Here is a 12595-nt window from a genome sequence, read left to right as displayed (position 1 = left end):
CGAGCTTCTTGTGTCTATCTAGAGAGAGCTGCAAACGTCTCTCCACCCTTTTTAAGGCTTTCGGGCTCGGACGATAGGCTACTCCAGTCCAGTAAACATTCTGAACGCCGTTCATCAGCCTATGCGCAGTGTAGCCTATCTCAGTGAGGAGGACGTAAACCATGCGTGCGTTTCTTCTTGTCGTTTGCCACAATGGATTTTAAATCTGAGCTTCTGAAGTCAATTTGGTACGCGTTCACCTCTCTAGACGCGGAGCGCTGCGGAAAAGTTTCAAAGTCTCAGCTCAAGGTGAGTCAACCTGTCACAGGAAAGAATGTGGTCAGAATGTTGGCGCTCTCAGACTATTTCCCATTTTAAATATAAACTTGATGTTTTGGCGTCAGCATGTTAGACATTTCATCAGAGTTTGTTAATCGTCTAGACTCTAGATCCACAGCATTGCATTCAGTTCAAGGCCATTTTAGTAGGCTATCCTTTTAGTATCTAGTATGCTATGTTGTAATGGTTTGGCCCTAGGAAAACTCTTGGGCCTATAGATAGTAGCATATTATGTTCATTACGGTTGGTCTGCTATGGTTAGTTTCCTCGTGGATTGAGAGTTGTCACCCTTGGAGGGTTTTGTGGTAGACCAAAAAAAGAACGCCCATCCAGGGAAGAAGGGGGAAAAACACACTGATGCAGGAATGCTCCTCAGAATTAGCAAAATATGCACTCCACATTCACAAGTATGGTGACACACCAGAAAGAGAGAGAGAGAGAGAGAGAGAGAGAGAGAGAGAGAGAGAGCTCATCTAAATATTATGCGGTGTAGGCTGTTTCTCTGTCATGCATGCTTGATGGAATGTAGAAGTAGGTATTGTGTTGTTAATGCTTAACTTCCACCATGAGAGATATTTGATCACCCATCACACACACTCTAACAGATACACAGAGACACACAGACACACACACTCACACTGTTTCCCCTGCTCTCATCTATGTGTCCTGTTGAGACATGCCATGGTAGGCCCTTAGGGTATAAGACCCACCTACCACATGCAAGTGTCCAGACATGCTTGTGTTAAGAAAGAAAAACATCATCTGAAGACTGAAGCAATTCGATTTCAACATTTACTTTTGATTTTACTTTACATTTGCTGTTTATGTTATATGTGTGTGTGTGTGTGTGTGTGTGTGTGTGTGTGTGTGTGTGTGTGGGTGTGTGGGTGTGTGAGTGTGTGGGTGTGTGCACGCAAGCATGTGGGGGGGCGAGAAAGAAAGGAAGGAAGACTGTCCTTTGGTGTCTATTTTGAATTATGTGTTAGAGTGCATCATTATGTATCTTTGTGTGTGTGTGTGTGTGTATGTGTGTGTGTGTGTGTGTGTGTGTGTGTGTGTGTGTGTGTGTGTGTGTGTTTGTGTGCAATTTGGTGTGGGTCTGGACATGTGTCTCTGTGTTTGGGTACATTTGGGTGCGCATGCATGCTTCAGTGTACTTATGCATGTGAATATCTGTGTGCTAAGTGTGCATTTCTGTATTCGTGTGTGTGTGTGTGTGTGTGTGGTACAGGTCCTCTCTCACAATCTCTACACTGTCCTGAACATCCCCCACGACCCAGCAGTCCTTGAGGAGCATTTCCAGGACGATGACCACGGCCCTGTGTCCAACCATGGCTACATGCCTTACCTCAACACCTACATCCTGGCAAAGGTCACTGGCCCCTCCCATTAAAGCACACAGTCCAAACATAGCTAAGCTCTCGTGCATACAGAGGTAGAGAAGTCCAAAGGTTTCCACACAAGAGCTAGCATCATGGTCTGCTAAATACAAACATGTGGTGGGCTATAATAACTCATTCCTTACAGGCTAGTGTCAAGACAGTTTAAGGTAACAACTTTCAACTGAGCTTGTATTTTGAAATTATAGGGTTCTACTTCTCCAGAAGGAAGATCAAAATTAACTCAAAATGTTTTGTTGATTAAAAAAAAAAAGTTATTACATACACAAGGCTGTTGTAATTAATCCTTTCATAGCATTGGCCGGGTTTCCCAGATTCGTTAAGAAGCTCTTAAGTGCTAAGAACTCCTTAGGAGCGTTCTTAGAACGTTCTTAGAGTGCTCCTAAGATGTTCTTAGCAGTTAAGAGCTTCTTAACGAATCTGGGAAACCCGGCCATTGTCTGTGTGATGGGTGTTGTAATAAGACACCCCCAACCCCGCACTGTAAAGGTACTTACATAAATTTAAATGCTATAAAAGCGCTATATAAATGTAATGTGTTGTTGTTGTTGTTGTTGTTGTTGTTGTTGTTGTTGTTGTTGTGTGTGGTGGATTAGGCCAAGGAGGGGACCTTCAATAAGGAGATGTTTGACGAGCTGTGCTGGATGATGACGTCCAAGAAGAACTACAAGCCCACGGTGGAGAACGGCCTGTGCTCGGGGAAGAACAGCTTCAAGCTCTTCTGCTTGTTCAACCTGCTGTCGGAGGACCGCTACCCCCTCATCATGATCCCGCAAGAGGTGACTGTCTTGGGGGGGTGGCGGGGGGGTGGCGGGGGTATGCACAAACTCATACTCATTTTCACATCTCTCTTGGTAGTGGCTGTTTTAGGGTGGCTGTGGCCCACACCTTTTTGTGGCTTTTGACCACAGGAAGTGTCCATTTTAAAACCAGCAAGAACACTTCTCAGCAAAGATTTGCGTGGTAAACGCACCATAGCAATCACACGCTCTTACAGTGTTGAGGTTATTGTCATACATTAAACACAAACAAAATCTCAGTTGAATGATTCTAAAGTGGTATTGAAATCTTCATTCATCAGGTGATTACAGTTTCCACAAAGCCATTTAGTCAAGGTCATCTTGGGGTAATCCTATAACATCACCTAGAAATGATCTTGTTTATCAGTCTAGTGTGGGTGTTGCCTCTGAAGAAATAAACGTCTTATTTTGTTGTTGCAATCAAAGTGCAAAGGCTACATTAAGGTCTATCAAAAGAGAAGGGAGGAGCTAGAGTGCAGGTATGTTAAGATAGCACAGCAAATACGGTCTGTTCAGCTCCAACACATTTGCAAGATATTTCTTCTGCCCTTTTGGCACCAACTGGCAGGCCGGTTCTGATGGGTACAGCTACACGGCTACCTTGATCCGACTTGATTGGAAGAAATAATAGAACGCCGAACACTGAACTCAGCCCTAACATGCCTGTTTTCCCCCGAAGTGAACACGTGTTTGTGTGGAGTGTGTGAAGACCAAAGAGGAAGTTGGGTGGGGGGGGGGGGAGTGGAGGGAAAGAGGAATACAGAGTACAGCCATACACTGGAAAGGATGATAGAGAAAATTATGGAGAGAGATGCATAGGTGGAGAATAAAACTAAAAATAAAGGAAGAGATGATGAATGTGTAAAGGAGAGTGTGCGATGCATGTTGAAAGAAGTGGAAAGAGGGGGTGGAAGACGATGACAGGAAACAAACTGGAAGTCCTGCGACAGAAACAGATCTGACGGGTGGGGGTGGGTTGTGGTCACATGGTAGAAAATGATGATTGCTTAATTTTGGTTTCCTGTACATTAGAAGACAGACACACACACATACACACACACACATTCCGCTGATGTTATCTATAGCAGAAATTATGTGCAAATACGGTGCAAGCTTCTACTTGTAACCACAATGACTGACTAACTCCTTGCAACTGATCATTTGTGTTTTTTTTTTTCTTTTTTACTTTTTAAAAAACAGTGTTATTATGAATGAGGGCATGCATTTTGTCTTCATATTTGTCAGACACAGAACATGGCTATTTTATTCAGCAAACAGCAAACACAATGCAAGTAAACTGCTAAAATGTACAATGTAGTCTATTTAAATATTCTTTGCGCTAATATTAGTCTGCGCATTGACAATAGAGTCTTATCCAGTGTCATTATAAACACTCTGTTGGACAGGTTGAGTATCTGCTGAAGAAAATCTCCACGGCGATGAACGTGGAATGGGACGGCGACCTCTTGGAGGACCTGCTGTCCCAGGAGGCCTCAGTGCAGGATGGCGTGTCGGTGTGGGACTTCCTGGAGTTCATGGACACAGGGCGTTTCATCAGGATAGACTCCAGGGAGGCCTTTAGTCTAGCACTGGACGAGGTCTTCATGGAGATGTACCACAATGTCCTCAAGAAGGTAGAACCCCCCACCCCCATACACACACACACACACACACACCCCATCCCGGTGGCGGGACCATAACATTAACTTTCACCACTGACCTCGCTGTATTGTATAACAGTGTCTTCAAGAAGGCGGGGCCCTCCAACAAGCCCTTTCAGATGAAAAGCTGTGGACAGCTCAAAGTAGTAGTTGCCACATTGTGTGTACACAGTATATGAGCTTGGTTATAGCTGCACCTCCACTTTGTGGTTTTGATGCCGTGACAGATTGGTGTAATGTGGCACAAGTCTTTGGAAGTAGTGGGGTTAAGAGTGCAGCAGTGCTATTGTCAGTGTGTCTGAAGGCCCGATAAGGCCAAACCAGAACATTAACTATGACACTGACCGGCTACTCTGTATAGCAGCATCCTGTCCATGTTAACTCTTGCTGTTCTCCCTTGGCTAAGTGCCAAGCATGCCTATCGGCTATGCTAAGGTGTTTACTGAACTATTCAGTACAGCTGCTTCCTCTAGAGCAGGGATTCCCAAACTGTGGTACGTGTATCACTGGTGGTACACAAGCTTCCGCTAGGGGGTACGCGATATGAAAAGGGCAATATTATTTCAAATTATTTTTTTACAAATCTTAAGCCAATGTTCTTAAACAACGCTGTTGTTTAGTGTGCTCATAGACCAGTTGCACATTCACACCGCTGGTCTAGAGTGTAGGACAGACTGTGTTACCCTGAGCCTTAGGCAAGCCAATGATGTCACAGAACTATGCATACCACAGTGTCAGCAGTCCAAGGTGGCCAGGGTTTCAGTTCCTTTCACAGTTTTTAGTGATCTCACATTCTCACGTAGTTGGCCTAATGACTAACATGTACTCATCTGTACCCATGTAATGGACATCGCTGTGAATTTCTCCTTATATGGTTGATATAATGAAGGAGTCTCATTCATGATCTTCAGTTGAAACACGCTCATGCGAATGCAAGTCCGCTGTTGTCAGGTTAAAGGTGGATTTTAATTGACGGGGTCAATTAATGGGTGTAGCCAGGGTTACTTGGGAAGAGATAGGCTATCACCAAATTTCCATAAATCCCATATATCACCAAAACAAACAAGATCTCCATGGGGTTGTACCCTTGTTACAAGTGTGCTGCAAATTAGGCAAATAAAACCGAATTCATGGGTAACCATGTTGTAATAGTAAGAATGGTTGCCATAGCTATGTTTTGACATGGACAAATAGCCACCATCGTGTCCTCCCTTGTTTTATCTCATGGTTGTTAAAACACAGATAAAACGTTATCACCCAAACCAGAGCAGAGCCAGAGAGTAGTATATGCATGATGCATGATTTAGCCTCAGCAGCATTGTTATAGGACCAGAAGCCTGGAACAATATCATGGAACCACCCCTCCAGTGAACACTTGCTGGCAAAGTGCAGAAGTGCAGAGTTTCACTGTTATGCAATAGCTCTGGGTTCTACACAGGTTAAAAGGTCAAAAGAGGAGCAAACTGTAGCCTACACAGAGTGACATTTTTATGCTCTGCTAAAAGGTTTTACTGAACTCAAAAAAATCTGCCAAGTGAGGTCAGTGGTTATGGTTTGACACCATAACTGCCACTTCTCCATTTTGTTTGTTGTGATTGTTGTTGTTGTTGTTGTTGTTTACCCCTCTCCCCAGGGTTACATGCTGAAGAAGGGGCATGTGCGTAAGAACTGGCAGGAGCGCTGGTTCGTGCTGAAGTCGGGGCTGATGGAGTACTACGTCGGGGAGGAGCTGCGGGAGAAGAGGGGGGAGATCACACTAGACCAAAACTGTGTGGTGGAGGTGCTGCCCTCTCTCCTTCGGGCCTTTCTCTCTCTCTCTCTCTCTCTCTCTCTCTCTCTCTCTCTCTACCTCCCCCCATCACTACCTTCCTGTCTTCCTAGTGCATTTACATTCATCTGATGTCTTTTTTGTTTGTTTCTCAGATCCTCATACGTTCTCATTCATTTCATTCTCCATCCATCCATTCATCCATCCATCTGTCTCTGTCTCTGTCTCAGGCGCTTCCTGATAGAGAGGGAAAACGCTGCTTGTTTTGTATCAAAACTCCAGGAAGAACATATGAGATGAGTGCCTCAGACCTGAAGCAGAGGGTAGAGTGGATCCAAGGTGTGTGCGTGCGTGCGTGCGTGCGTGTGTCTGTCTGTGTGTGTCTGTCTGTGTGTGTCTCTGTATGTGTGAGTGTTTGTGTCTGTCTGTCTGTCTAAGAAAACTTTTCTACTTTTCTTGCCTTCTTTACATTACATTTAGCAGACAAGTGACTTACATATTACAAGGGATTACATTGTCATTACATTGTCCCTGGAGCAACTTGGGGTTAAGTGCCTTGCTCAAGGGCACAACGGTGGAAGCCGGGAATATAACAGACAACTTTCAGGTCACTGCACCCCAGCCCAGCTCCATGACCATTACACTACCACCGCCCCATGACAGCCATTACACCCATAGCACCTCTGTAACATCTTAACATCACCTCCTGCATCCTAGCTCCGCTCTCGATCTCTCGGGTCTAAAGGCCCGTTCACACCAAGAACGATAACGATAACGATAACTATAAACAAACATCGCTCTCGTTAATATGAATGACGAATAACGTTCACACATAAACTATAACGATAACGACATGACAAACGATATCGTTGTTGATCACTTTCAGAGCGATTTTGAGAACGATAAAAAGCTAACCCATAATATTCTAGCCATCACATTCATTAACATGAGGAGAGACTTTTCTTATCGTTGGCCAGTTCGGAGGCTTTTATCGTTATGGTTATAGTTATCGTTATCGTTATCGTTCTTGGTGTGAATGCTGCTTAACTCTCGGCTCTGCCCCTGTGCCCCAGCGACCCAGACTGCCCTGCGGCTTACCCACGAGGGCATCTTAGCTCCGCTCTCGATCTCTCGGGTCTAACTCTCAGCTCTGCCCCTGTATACCCCAGCGACCCAGACTGCCCTGCGGCTCACCCACGAGGGCAAGATCTCGCTGCACGGGGAGCAGAAGCTGCGTCGGCGGGAGCAGCGGGAGAGCAGCAGCAGCAGGCACAGCAGCCAGACGGAGGAGCCCGTCAGCCAGGAGCAGAACCAGGACCTCCAGAACGAGATCGACAGCATCATCCAGGTAGGAGGTGTGAGGATCCAAAAGCAAGAGAATGCGCGCACATCTAATAGTGTAGGTGCTGGACCAAAAAGACGTGAAAAGAAAAGATAAAGGTTCAAAGGTGTAAGGATCCCAATTCTTAGGCTGATAACATTCCTTTCAGTTTCAATCATATGTGGATTCTTGATTAGCTACTAAGTGTTGGCCTGTTGTGGGCCTACTGTCACGTGTTTGTCCAAGGTCCTCAGAAGTTAACTTGGACCAGGAAATGTACTGTAATCAAATGTATTGTCATGTCTTGATTGATTTACCCAAGTGGTTTCACTACAACAATGGTCTCAGTTTCATCAACAGTACTCATCATGTGATCTCCATTCATGTATCACTGTCTGAACCAATCACAACACAAACTTGATAGCCTATTAGGTAACTACTAGGTAACGCTATACGCGAGTGGAGGCCAGCTTTGAAAGTGAGCAGGCCCAACTCTGTGAACGAGCACATCATCCAAGTAGGACAACATGTTGTGAAAGGATGAAGCGAGTACACGGTATACATTTGTGTGTGTGTGTGTGTGTGTGACGAGCACATCATCCAAGTAGGACATTTTGTGAAAGGGTGAACTGAGTGCACGTGTGTCTGTGTGTGTGTGTGTGTGTGTGTGTGTGTGTGTGTGTGTGTGTGTGTGCGTGTGTGTGTGCGTGTGTGTGTCTGTGTGTCTCAGCACCAGAAGGAGCTGGACAAACAGCGGCGAGAGAAGGAGCATCAGGAGAAAGAGCAACAGCTTGAGCTTCAAAGAGACCTGGAGCAACAGCTGGAAGAGGTTAAGAAGGTGAGGTGTGTGTGTGCGTGCGCGTGTGCGTGTGCGTGTGCGTGTATGTGGGTCTGGGTCTGTTCCTGTCTTACAAAGATCGAAAGTGTGAGCAAGTGGATCATTTTTTCTCTGTGGCTGTCACAGGAAAAACAAAGTATGGTGTCCCAGATGGCCCAAATGGAGGAGGATGCCAAGCAGCAGCAGGAGAGGATTGAGGAGCTGGTTCTGACCCAGAAGATGCTTGAGAAAGCTCTCAATGACCAAATAGAGACTTGCCTAGAGGAGGAGAACAAACGCAAAGAGCTGGAAAGGTCTGACAGCTGCCACACACACACACACACACACACACACACACACACACACACACACACACACACACACACACACACACACACACACTACCTTTAGTATGGAAGCTTGATTTTTTTCCCCATCATTAATTAGATTTAGCCTGGCTAGCAACTACCACTTCTCAATGAGATGTGGTCTGGCAACCAAACATTAATTTTCTCATATTTGAAAAAAAAAAATGTCCAGATCCGTTCATTGGGCACCACTGATGTCTATCAAATGCGTCTATGCATAGCTCATCATCGTCTTGCATTTCCCTCGTTCTGTGATTGCCAATTGGTCCCCTATCTGAGGCAAAAATTAGGGCGGTAGTTTCCAGGCTGCCTTAGCAGCGTGAATCAAATTGCACGCAAGGCAGCCTGGTAACATCCAGGCTAAATTAGATTATTAATTGGAATAAAGGCATTGTTACTCATTACCCGTACTATAATGCAGTTACGACATATAGCTTGATTTCCCCCCCCACCACTACCGGTAATTAGATTATTAATTGGAATAAAGGCATTATTACTCATTGCTATAATGCAGTTATGACATTATACCTTAACTGACTGTTATGTTAGTAAATAATACATAACTACGGTGATTCTCTCCCCACTTCAGGCGGCTCAGTGAGGAGCAGCAGAAAGCTGAGCAGTTGCGGAGCGGTCAGGAGAACACAGAGAGGAGCACGCCCAAAGAAAAGGAGGCTGAGGAGGTGAAGAATGACCAGGAGGAGCAGGAGCAGGAGCCTGCAGAGAAGGAGGAGGAGAAGACTGCGTCGCTGACCTCCTCCACCATCTCCAGCCTGACTCCACCTGAGAGGTGGACCCCACCCCCCCTAGAGGTAGCCTACTGTAACGACAGTTGTGGAGAGTGTACATTATACTGTTCAGAAAATAGCCGTTGGATAGGACTTGAAATGGGCAATAGACTTGTACTCGAATACTGAACGAATACTCCAACGTCTTGGTGGAAAAGGCTATTCAACAGAGATTTAAATTCTGTTCTGATCTGCTGTAACACCATTCTCTTTGCGAATTGATAAAGTAATCTGTCTATCTGTCTCTGTGTCTCCTTACTTGTACAGAAACCCAAATCACCGGAAGGTCAGCGAAACAAGCAGTGGAATGTCCACTTGACTCGTCTCATGACACCTATCACACCCGGAGGTAAACACACACACACACACACACACACACACACACGTCACACACACACACAAACACAAACACACACACACACACACACACACACACACACACACACACACACACACACACACACACACACACACACACACACACTCACACATTTGTATGGGATTAAAATACCTCCAGAGATGGATTGAAATGTTTCCAGGGATTGCACAGTTGTTTAGTCTTTCCTTTTGACAACCCTGCCACTTTTAGTCCACTAACAGTCAGTTTGTGGACATGTCCCAAGCTGGCAAATACTAATGGCACAAACTTACTTGCATAGCCTAGGTTACTGCTCTCTGCAAGGATGGTTGTTATTTTTTCACAAAATGTCCACCTACAGATCATAATCATAGGCCATTTCAAGGACCAGCACCTCCTCTCTATGTCGATCCAAGAGCACAACATCAGGGGTGTTAGGGATGTTGCAAAACATATCATCAGAGCTGTGCTGAACCAGTCTGGCATTACGTGTGAGCCTATTTGGAAATCTGTCTTTAACATAACTAGCAGTAATATGAACAATGCGGTCATGGCGTGCAGTCTTTTGTACATATTACACCCATTTACGATATGAGTAACTGATTCAAGGTGGTCAGAGTTAGAATGTAGCCTATTAGTGTGTATACTATGGTTATTTTCAGGGTACCATGATGCCAGGTTGTATCTGGTTGGTAGCACATGTAGTCTGGCCTTAACAGTGAAACAGAAAATGTCCTCCCCTGTTGCAGCATTTCTGTAAAATGAGAGGCCGCAAAGTCAAGGCATGCCAACTTTCCCTGCATTCTCAGTGCAGTCTAGTGTTGTCTTGTGTCCATTTGCTTGATGTTCAGTAGGAATCTCCTTGCTGTTGTGTTCTGGAGTTTGTGTTGTGCCTCAGTTGTGACAGACCGTAGCTTCCACAGTAAAAGATGGGCCTCTGACCACTGCATCAGATACCTCTAGTGCAGTGTGTGAGATGTCTTGTGTCCACTCTGCTTTGACTGCCATTCTGTTGCGCAGGTCGTTTAGCCTAGGAAGCTGTTTTGGTTGCCTGTGGCCAAAGGGACCTTTCTCTTCCTGAGGTCCAATAGGAGGGAGGCTAGCTTTCTGACTGCACCATCATCGTTGTTAAGCATGCTGATGAGGTGCGTTAGTCTTGTAGTGTTTTATGTCCATTCCACAGGTCCCTTTCTCCCAGCTTATCTTCTGCTGACCTTCCGAATGTTAACTTTGTTGCAGCCTTTGTTCAGGTCAGGTGAATTAAGATTACTGGCAGAAGTTGGCAAGTCGTCAAGTTTATTTATTTTGGACAATAGATTTTTTTTTTTTTTTTAAGTATACTTTTTGGGCTTTTGTGCCTTTAATTTTGACAGGACAGTAGAGAGAGACAGGAAGCGAATGGGTGAGAGAGTCGGGGTGGGATCCGGAAAGGACCACGGGGCGGGAATCGAACCCGGGTCGCCGGCGTGCGGTGCAGGTGCCCCAGCCAGTTGCGCCACGGCTGGGGCCTGGACAATAGATTTGTGGCTGTTAAAGTTTATGTGAGCTTTGTTGCGTTTGTTAATTAGTTTAAGACATACTCTGTGAAAGCGGAGTCACCTCTACTTTCGTTTTGACATGTCAGAGGTATCTGCAATGATGTATCGTGTGATGCTGCGTTGATGCAAAGATAATTGTCTTGTCAGCTTTTTGTACTTTAGTAATGAAAGGAAACTAAATTAGAAAAAAATCCGAGGACATGACCTCATTGTCCTCTATGGTATAGCTACGGCCATGCACGCACACACACACACACACACACACACACACACACACACACACACACACACACACACACTTCGAATCCATCCCTCAGCATGGCTTTTTTGTGGACCCAGACACCACACACTCATCAATACCTCATCATTCCAGTGTGTTCTGAGAGATGAATTCTTCCTGTTTTTTTTTTCACCCATAGATCGGTCAGATCACCGGCGTGTTTCCCCAATCATCAGCTGCCCCATACAGGGCGAGGCTCTCACCAGCAACGAGTTCATCACCAAGTTCCAGGCAACACTCAAAAAAGAGAAAGTGGAAGAGGACGATGATGACTACTAGACACTGCTGGGCATGACCTAGTAAGACCCCAGAGCTTCAGCCAATGGACCAGACCCAAGGGAGGGACCATTATAGATGAAGTCATACAACCAGCCACAATCAGTTGCTCAAGATAGCATTATGTTCCCATTGCATTGTTATAAGAGGAAGCCATGCAGGCTCGAACTTTCAGAGTGATTTCAGGTTTCGGGTTTCAATATTGATACACCTTTTCAACCTTGTTCTGTTTTTTTGACTGAAACCAATTGTGAAACTGCCACTGATTGCCTCATGCTGATCTGCTATCTGCTTAGAAAACGGTCACATTCAGTTAGATGGATAGATAGATAGATACTTTATTGATCCCCATGGGGAAATTTCTGAATTGGATATAGGCTTGCAAAGTAGCTCTTTCCGGCAACAGTATCAACACTAATTGTTGCATCTCATTAAGAGACAGATGGGCCTCAGTCAACTGTTTTCCATTTTTCTGTATTTTTGTAAATTGCTTTACATTTATCTGAGTGCATTTGCACAGCTTCACCATAATGTCCATGCTCAATTGAGTATTAGTAAAATGTGTGGTGAAATATGAGGAAATATGCTGTGGTAAATGTATGAGGAAATAACATTTGTAGCCTAGGACTGCCGAGTAAAATGAAATTAATAAAGTAATTGGTAACATTTATTTGGATAAACCATAAATTAGTCAGCAGATTGTCAACAGGTAGTTTCTTGATTATCTGTAGATAGTCTGCGAGTGGACTATCCGAGTGAAGTGTGGCCAAATAATTTATTATGAAAGTATTTATTGTGTTAGGACGTTGTGTACCACCACACAACACAGAATGCCTCTAATAAAGCAAATGTTCCACTCTGAAATGTCTCTGGGCGATTATTGTAAACTAAGTCTTAAAAGC

At 44.8% G+C, this 12595-nt stretch overlaps 1 protein-coding gene across 1 annotated transcript; it reads left to right on the top strand.

Moving 5' to 3' along the window:
- Positions 1-55: 55 nt before the first annotated feature.
- def6c (DEF6 guanine nucleotide exchange factor c) lies at positions 56-12549 on the top strand. Its single transcript, XM_062517630.1, has 12 exons — positions 56-288; positions 1550-1690; positions 2315-2497; positions 3925-4152; positions 5813-5959; positions 6178-6286; positions 7117-7295; positions 7999-8106; positions 8233-8399; positions 9043-9265; positions 9509-9590; positions 11557-12549. Exons 1-12 carry the CDS (start codon positions 193-195, stop codon positions 11694-11696), a joined length of 1803 nt encoding a protein of 600 aa, XP_062373614.1. The 5' UTR covers positions 56-192; the 3' UTR covers positions 11697-12549.
- The last annotated feature ends 46 nt before the right edge of the window (positions 12550-12595 follow it).

This window comes from Sardina pilchardus, chromosome 17, assembly GCF_963854185.1.
Source record: "Sardina pilchardus chromosome 17, fSarPil1.1, whole genome shotgun sequence".
Lineage (NCBI taxonomy): Eukaryota > Metazoa > Chordata > Actinopteri > Clupeiformes > Clupeidae > Sardina > Sardina pilchardus.
The sequence above is the reverse complement of the archived record's forward strand: the minus strand, read 5'-3'. Positions and strand labels throughout refer to the sequence as shown.